The sequence below is a fragment of the Malania oleifera genome, chromosome 4 (genome assembly GCF_029873635.1).
Source record: "Malania oleifera isolate guangnan ecotype guangnan chromosome 4, ASM2987363v1, whole genome shotgun sequence".
Taxonomy (NCBI): Eukaryota; Viridiplantae; Streptophyta; class Magnoliopsida; order Santalales; family Ximeniaceae; genus Malania; species Malania oleifera.
Window position 1 is genome coordinate 998,057 of NC_080420.1, and position 9,117 is coordinate 1,007,173.

Consider the following 9,117-nt stretch of genomic DNA (forward strand, 5'->3'; position numbering starts at 1 on the left):
AATAATAATAATAATAATAATAATAATAATATGATTTAAAAGAGAAATGCAATTAAATCCAACCATTCCTTGGTTTTTAGGCCTAATTCAACTAAGGTGTAAATGAGCCAAGCCAACTCAAAAACTACTTAGACTCAGCTTCTACTCTAATGTGAATTTCTAAAGCAACCTAAAAACATGAGTTTTGAGTTTCAGAATACTACCCATAAGCATAATCAACCTAAATGGAGCAACTTAACAAATTTAAATTACTCTAGGAGCTTAACAAATTGATTTTCAAGTTTCAAAATACTACCCAAGCCTAATTAACCCTAAATCAAGTTTTCATCATTTATTATTTTTATATTGTGTAAGTGACATAATACATATTTAGAAACATAGCTAGGATTATATATTTTATACAACATACATGCCTTTAATATTATTTTACAATCAAATTAAGTTTAACCAAGACGAACTTGAATTCTAAAAACTCGTGATTTAATCAAGCTCGACTTCAATGATCCTAGAATCAACCAGGTTTTGAGTCAAATTTCAAACTTCAAATTTTCAAGTCGAGACATCGATAATCCCTAAACCCAACACAACTTGAATAAAATCCTCTTAATCCCACTATCACCCTGCATACAACAACAAACCCAGGAACACAATCCTCAATTTTGTCATCAAACAATTTTTTTTTTTCAAAAGTACTAATCCCAATGTGTTGGGAGTGGCCTTACATTTGATCTTGAATAAGATGTAATACAAAATTATTTTGAATTTTGTCCAATTCCAAATTCATGCTTTCAAACCCAACAATTTCCAAAACGTTGAAATCATTTCTTACATTGATTGGCAAAGCTTCCAAAAGTACAGCAATTGTGCATTCCTACTGTTACAGATGGCATCCAAAATCTGGAGGTTAAAATTTTATAATCCCAAAGATGGCATCCATCCACATGCAGCACAAAAGCGCAACTTAGGCCTCCACAGATCAGAACAGTACGAATTCTGCACAATTTTCCTCTATAAAAACTGAAGCCCCATTTGCACTTCCCATGCTCCCCATGCCAGGAACCTGTGGCCATGTTATAAGACTTGTCAACTGATAATACAGTACCCTCACAAGTTTTAATTAGGGAAAAAAAAAATCAAAAACATCTTGAAGTTTAAGGTCAGTTACAGAATACATTCAAAAGGTCTGAAAAGAGAGAATGAGAAAGAATACAAATTTCCCATCATGTCTGGTTGTCAAAATAACTTTTTTCTAACAAGTGCTTGTTGCTATAAAAATCAAATACCTCTTTTCTATACAATTTAAGTAATTATGGAAATAAGTTGTTTCTTTTATTTTTTAGCCTTAAAGCCTTTTGTTTCCACCCCAGGTTTCGTATGCCAGTCATACAATAGATCCTCCATCAAGAACTGATTCATTGATTCTGCATTCTTGGAGCAAAAACCAAAGTTTTCAGAACATAAGGTCTACTATGTAATTGGTCAATAACCTCAGGGTGGTCTTTTATCATTTCCCCTTCAATTGACAAGCTCAGAAGAAGGCATTTCTAAGCTGATTTTAACTACCGGAACATTGTTCCATTGTTCTTGCATTAACATAACGAAGAGCTATTAGAAAGCTATCACAGCAGAGGTTAACACAATCAAAATGAATAAGCTCACCTCTTATCACATTGCATTAGGCTTCATGTCAGGGCGCTTGAGCATAGCTAGCTCACTCAGTACATCTTTGAGTGGTTCTCTCAGCTTGCTTCTTTTATCCTGAGAAGAAAATTTGAAAATGTAGAAGCAATGCAAGGAATAAGAAGCAAAATGGAATTACACTGGTTTTTATTTACTTGTTCTCTCATTTCCAAGGACAGAACTAGCAAAAAACATTTTAGTCAAGGCATTTCAAAGAATTTTTCTGTGCAAGGCAAAAAAACCTTCAAAGGAATTAATACTGTAATGATGTCATCAATTGGTATTTGATACACAGTTCTACCAAAAGGAATGTCTTCAATACATTAGAAATATAGCATTCCAATTATTGAACTCATTGAAATGCCCAACAACACACACACACACACACACACACAGTGAAAAACTTAATTTTAAACTTCTTTGAAAATCTATACCATAGAGATACAGAATTCCTCCAGCACATACAAAACATCATAGATCAACTAATTTTTTCCTTTCAAGACAACTGTAAATTTTCCACAAGTAGCTGAAGAGCATTAACACCTGCTTGGGAGCATGACTTCAAGCCACCTTAGAATTTGGATTTGCATAGATTTAGACAAAACTTGATTCAATTTTTTATTGCACTTTGTTCAATCCCAAATAAATCCAAATCCAACTTCTGAATTTCAATCTCCAAAACATAGGGTTATTGTAACCGATAAGAAAGCAGCATATGAGCAAATTTAGATCCTATTTTCAAACATACCAAAATTGCACCGAACATGAATATTCAATATAATGCAGCACTATCCAAAATGAAATTTAAACAGCATCTGAAAACTTCTCTCTATTCCTTTCCTCATTCTTTATACTATTAAAAGATGAAACATAATGATATTCTAAGCCTTGAAAATTTAAAGACATGTCATACCTTTAAAGAGGGCATGAGAGCAAAAACTTCATCAACGGTCTCCGGGCAGATGTTGGCAATCATGCAAATCTGCAGTAAGAAACATATCATCAAAAGCATGCATAATCATCAAGAATTAAGTGATTAAGGTTGAGATTAAAACCTCCCCATCAGAAACCCCATGTTTTGCGAGAGTTCTAGTAATTGAGTTAATGGTTCAACAGCAGAAGAGCGAATTTTATGGATGCCCTATAATGATATGTACAAGCTGAGAAGTGCTAAAAATAGAAGAAAAAGGATACTCAAGAACTCGTCTCACAGACTGGGGACTTCTATAATAGCTACTAGTTTTGCCATACAACAGGCCCTTGTCAAATGCTCTGAAAACAGACAATCTATTAGACTTTCTATCAAATATATATATATATACTGAACTCTTCTAGTCCAAAGTATACCAGCCATCGATATAGACATAAACATCAAACTTGAAATATATTCCTCACATGGGAAGTTTAATTGTCGGATCTTCAGACAGGATAGCCATTTGTTCCTGGATTCCTTGTAAAACATATGCAGCCTCACAGTCCATCAGACACCTAGCATTCCTCGGAATTTCTGCAATTAATTGCTCACATAGCAAGAAATAAGCAATTAATACAACACGTGAAGAGTTAATATCACCAGGATATGTGGTGGGTGCAAGCAGCAAATATAGCCTTCAGCCCTGGCTAATGTAAACCTTCTGCATGGATAATGGATAATAAATTCTAGGGCAAAAGACACTCGCCTCCTCTTAAGGTTTCGCAAAAAGACTGAGACCTGAGGTTTCAAAAATACCACAGACCTCCCTTGAGGTTTGCTAAAAAAACACACAAACCTCACCTAAAAAACCTTGTCTTTTTGTAAAATACAAGAGGAGGTTTTTATCTTTTTGATAAACCTCGAGGGAAGTACTTGGGATTTTTAAAACCTCGGAAGAGATCTCTAGAATTTTTAAAACCTTGAGGGAGGTCATTGCCTTTTTTGCTAAACCTTAGGGAATGATAGTGTCTTTTGCCCTAAACTGTACAGTTAGTCAAATACTGTCCAATAATATTTGGATCATTGTTTTCCAAAATTAAACAGTCAGTATAACCCAAATGAGGGCATTCTGCTAAGGTTAGCCTAAATGCACTGGTGGAATCATTTCCTTTGGGGAATAGGATTAGCATCGGAAAGAGTGTTTAGCATAACATGGGCATTCTAATGTTACCACAATGATATCACCAAAACATTACATACATTTTTGTAACATGCAAATGTATATACTAATAATAATAACAATAATAATAATAATTTTCGAAGAAAACAATAATAATATTATTATAATTATAATAATAACTAGTATTACTAAATATAATTTTTTACTCATGATTTTTACAATAATAATCATAATAAGGAAAACAAATAACAATAAAAATGACAACAGATATAATATATTATTATTATTATTATTATTATTATTATTAAATAAGAATGGGCAATTTATCTAAGAGCTTTAAATGATAGAGATATTTTAGTCCAAAGTTCAAGATAAACTAAGGAAGAAGTGGGTATTGGATACCCATGTTTTTGGGGCATCTTGCATTTCCCATAAAAATCCCAGATGGCTACAACATAGGATTCCCATGATTTCCCAAAGTGAGCATCTAACCCTCCAAACATTCTGTCAATCCTACAGATAACCTGACTTGAAGCCCCCAAAGTTGATTCTGTATTGAACTTCAAGAAACAACGCAAACTGAACTACAGTACTAAATATTATACTTCTATTTGCTACAACAAAAAAAAGGCATGACTCCTTTAGAGGAAAAGGAAGATGACAAATACTGCACTAGACACAAATCAAAATTGCATGAGCAAAAGAAAACAGAAGAGATGCCTAAAAATTAATCCTATTATAGAATGCGTTTAATCTGCAGGAAATATAATACTTTCTAATGCTGTCTCGCTGTGTTGCTAGTGTTCTTCACGCTTTTACACTTGAACCTCTTTTGTCCTGGGTTGCCAAGGTTTGTAGGTCATGCATTCACATTTCAACTCATCAAATATCCATTTTGTATTTATGACCTTATAACTTTTGCAAGACAAAAATTCCATCAAGAAATGCCTCCTAGGCACCTAGCTGAAAATTACATGTGCTTTTTCCAACAAAAGAAAAATATAAAGGTATGAAATAAAACCATCCAAAGTGTGTGTTACAGAGTCTTGAATAATGAACAGAAAAAAAGCCTGTTCCTATATCAACTCCAGAATCTAGAGAAACACCAGAATTCAAAACACATTCACATATTCATTGTACAGATCACACGGAACCAAGTATTTTGCAATAATAAGATGCTATATTTCATTGAACAGACTAAACAAATAAAACATGATATTAATCACGTTGATTAGAAAAGTAAGGCAAGGCAAGGTACCGACCCTGCTCAACTCTGAGCTCCAGTGGAGGTGGTTCTTTTGGCACAGAACTCTTTCCACCATTCAGAGTCTTGTCTCCTTTTCCCCCTCTGTTCAAGTCACCTTGAATTAAAAATAGGTGCAGATAACACATTAATAAACACAAATTCATCCCCACACACAGAAAAGAGTAAATATATAAAGAAGAAATATGGAAGAAAGGTAAAAGAAAGCCACACCTTTAGCAACCGGGGTGTCACTCTTCCCACCAGATTTCGGTGGAACATTGACCTTGGTGTCCAGTGAACCTAAAACAGTTTTCGTAGCATTAAAAAAAGTAGGCTATCTCATTTGGAAACCCCCTTTGTATTAAAAGTTGGCTACCAGTTACCTCCCTAGACTGAAAAAAAAAAAAAAAAAAGCACCATCAAACCCCCTCAAACTATTCATGATAGTCACCATCCCACTCCTCCCAACCCCCTAAACCTAGGGGAATCCGTTAAGAGTTTTGGACAAGATCAAATAAATGCAATGCACATATTGTTCTAATGGCATAAATACCATTATAGTAACTTGGATAAACAACCAACACACACCCCCCACCCCCGGGGCGGCGGGGGCAGGGGTATGGGATTGTGGAAGACACACTTCACTTTTTTGTTGACAGATGCTTGGCATTATAAAAGATGGTTCCAACTTAGTGAACTTAGAAGTCAATGCCATCCATAAAATTAGAAGTCAGCATCACCCATACACAAGAATTTAGACATTAGCATTGCATATGACTTGATGTCATCCAGGATTCTAATGATTCATTGATGAAAGGAAGAATAGTGACTCCTACAAATAGTTTGGAGATTATCGGGTGATTTTTTTAGTTTGCAGGAGTATTTTGAATTAGAAATTTAGTCAAGAAGGTTATCTGTAAATTAGCCTTTGTCAATAGCATATATCCTTAAATACAATACAAATAAAAAGAGTTAACCTTCTGGACAAAACTGAACTTTCTTTCCTCTCTTTGCCTTTGCTGAGCTATCATCCTTCCCCTTCAAGGATGCTACACATGAAACAGAAAAAATACATATATACACCCACATGTACACATACAGACATATATTTGTCTACAAACCTAAACACATATACATATGAACATGTTTCTAGAAAGAACCTTTTCAAGGTTTCAGCTCCAGCCCAGTGAATGTTACATGCATAACCATAAATAAAGAAGTTATTGGAGAGATTTAGCATTAGACTCTCCAATGAACAGCATTTTTTCCAAGTTAAATTATTTATCATTCACTAAAATGCAGTATGCATTTCATTGCATTTTAGGAATCATCATTTAAAAAGGATTCTCAGATGCCACAAAATCTGAAGTAGATAATTTTTCATAAGGATTTTAAGATAACTAATACCCCGTCATCATAAATAAAGATTCTTCAAGCCTAAACAACAGTAGGTAAAATAGCAACCAGGTCCAGTGCTAGGGGCATTAAGGTAGTCCTCTAGAAATCAAAAGAGCTTTGGCTAGCTCCATATTTAGAAGTTGAAAATCAAGTAGATTAACACTGGCCTGATAATGAAGACCCCCAGCCAATGACACCATTAGAATATGCGAAGAACTAGGATCAGAGGTCTCAGGAGGCAGCTTAGATTATAGACCAGAAAACAGTTCAGGCTATGACCACCCCATAAGCAAATTAGCCCCAAGCAAAGCGTGACACATGTTGTCTTGACACCTTCAAATTATTCAAGGGTACCCGAAATTCAGAATCACTCGAACACCAATGCAAAACCATAGCACAACTACCTATAAAAGCTGAAACAAATCCTCCATAGCACAAATAGAAAGCAAGAATGGCAAGGTGTGGCTCTTATTGCACTACTTGAAGTTTTGATGTAAGGGGAAAGTTCTAATCTAATGTGAAGGGTGAGAAGCTCTCCCCTAAAGAGCCACGATTGCAGTATCCAAACTTTTATTATGGTGGCAAATTGGAGTTTTGCAAGGAGCTGTGTTTATTCATAACCAGGGGTCACAAACATAAGGCAATTGCCAAAGGTTCAATTTACATAATAAAGGTGGTTTACCCAAATTTTGTTATTGCATGGATTACATTTAAGTTCTTTTCACATGATCAAGCAATTTTATTAATCATGCAAAAACCTAAAGAATCCAATAGCCAAAATACCTTGTGTGACTTAATGGAAAAGGGTATTATACTATTATGATTTCAAATATAACCACTAATCGAATAACTGCATCCAAATCATAAGGTCACATTTGGTTTGCAGGAGTGGAATAGGTTAGTAATGGATAATAATTTTTAAAAGTAGAGGAATACAATTTTAAGGCAAATGATTGTGCAAAAGATTTTTTTCCCGTCTTGTTTTTTTTTTTTTTGGTCAACCACCATATAAAAAAATAGGATGAGATATTCTTATGGTAAAATTTATGAATAGTTATTCCTAATTTATTCCCTTCACCAAGTTTGTCGTAATCATTTGCCTCAAAAAATTCAATTTTATTTTATAAACTATTATACTTCCATGCAATAGCTATTACACTCCCTAAGCAAGTCCTACTAGACTGGGTCAGTTACATGAATCTTCTTCTACCATTAGAAGGCAATATCCTAAGAAAATTGACTATATGTTTGGTACATAGAAATGAAATAGAATCAAATGGAATGTAAATGAATTATCAATGTTTGCATATCATGCATTTAATTTTCATTTCATTCCAATTCCATCCCGTTCTATTCTATGAATCAAACGTAATGCTAGAGTTACATCAAATCCTTATTCATTATTTAAATCCAAGTTACTTTCACATTTGAGGGTTTGTATTTTGAGGGTTTCCAAGGAAATGGAGAGGAATGAGTTACCCACCCCCCACCAATTCCCTTCGCCTCTTAAAAAATAAAACTCCCAAACAGATGCATTATTAAACTCCTCCCCCTATTCCTTTTCGTTCCCTTTCTCCCAAACATAGTTTTGAGACTTAAACTGCTCCCTCTTAGCATTTTCATGTCTACAACCACCAGATATGTTACCTCTCCCCCCCCCCCCCCACCCCCAAAAAAAAACAACAAAAAAAATGTAAAAAAAAAAAATATTTAAGTACATAAATATTTAATAACCAAGTCAAGAGATGCAGTTGATGTACGCTTGATGGGAAATGGGAATTCTCAGAAAATGAAAATGAGAAAAAGGGTAAAATCATATCCAAACCTTCCTTGGATAGGGGCGTTTTGAGGGCAGATTTTCCTCCATTTTTGGGTAGTGAGAACCCTTTGCCTCCTTTCTCCGCCATGACTACCACCACGCGCTGGTGCTGCAAGTCAGACACAAGTTGTATCGTCGGGCATAAGATCATAGGTAACAAAATACTAAAATGCACAAGCGAAATACAAAATTGACTGAAACTCACCAGAGAAAGAAAATAAAAGGGTAAGGAAACGGAGCAGAGTGGTGAATGAATGAAACCGAAGGAAGGTTGTGCCTGCAGTGGGTTTCTCTTGAAAGCTCGGCTTGCAAGAGACGGAACACTCACACACACGTACTGACACAAAAACAGAGAAACGTAGAGCGAAGAGGAGAAAAGAGTAACTGAGATGTTGAGAGGTGAGACTAGCGGTTGGTGGCTAAGATGCAGCTTCGACAATTGACATAGACGGCTGAGACGCAGCTCCGGCGAAGCGGCGATTAGTTTAGGGCAGCTAAGAATAAGATGCAGCTCCCACACGGTCAAAATGCTCACTTCAGAGTAATTTGGATCCAACACTTTGTTAGGAGAAACCGTAAGAAAAGGATTTTAGGAAGACATTATTTTTCATTTGTGTTTTTGAAATATTATTAAAATTATAATTTTTTTAATAAAATTAGAAAATACTAATGTAGAAAATTAATTTTTTATTTTTTATTTTTTTTTTGGTAACTAAATATGAGGGGGGGAGGGGAAGTTATTTTCTTTCCCTTTTTTATGGGCCTTTTTGAATTTAGTTTTAGAAAGAAAAGAAAAAAATTAAAACAAAAATTAAAAAGAAATATATTTTAATTACACTTTTTTTTATATAAGCTCAAATAAATGAGTAAAATTGTATTAG

The 9,117-nt window shown here is 34.6% G+C and overlaps 1 protein-coding gene across 1 annotated transcript; it reads right to left on the reverse strand.

Annotated features, from left to right (window-relative positions):
• Positions 1–657: 657 nt before the first annotated feature.
• Positions 658–8,835, reverse strand: LOC131153585 (DNA-directed RNA polymerases IV and V subunit 4-like). Its single transcript, XM_058105996.1, has 11 exons — positions 8,442–8,835; positions 8,243–8,345; positions 5,997–6,068; positions 5,251–5,319; positions 5,036–5,134; positions 3,076–3,187; positions 2,875–2,952; positions 2,736–2,769; positions 2,594–2,662; positions 1,660–1,758; positions 658–1,060 (listed from the first exon to the last, which is right to left on the reverse strand). The coding sequence occupies exons 2-10, from the start codon at positions 8,322–8,324 to the stop codon at positions 1,666–1,668; spliced, it is 708 nt and encodes a 235-aa protein (XP_057961979.1). The 5' UTR covers positions 8,325–8,345; positions 8,442–8,835; the 3' UTR covers positions 658–1,060; positions 1,660–1,665.
• Between the last annotated feature and the right edge of the window lie 282 nt (positions 8,836–9,117).

Excerpts from the sequence above, each read along its gene's own strand:
- LOC131153585 (XM_058105996.1), bottom strand. The coding sequence starts at position 8,324 with ATGGCGGAGAAAGGAGGCAAAGGGTTCTCACTACCCAAAAATGGAGGA. Across the intron at positions 5,320-5,996 it reads AGTTCAGTTTTGTCCAGAAG|GTTCACTGGACACCAAGGTC; the intron begins GTTAACTCTTTT and ends AAACTGTTTTAG. Across the intron at positions 2,953-3,075 it reads CCGACAATTAAACTTCCCAT|AGCATTTGACAAGGGCCTGT; the intron begins GTGAGGAATATA and ends GTCTGTTTTCAG.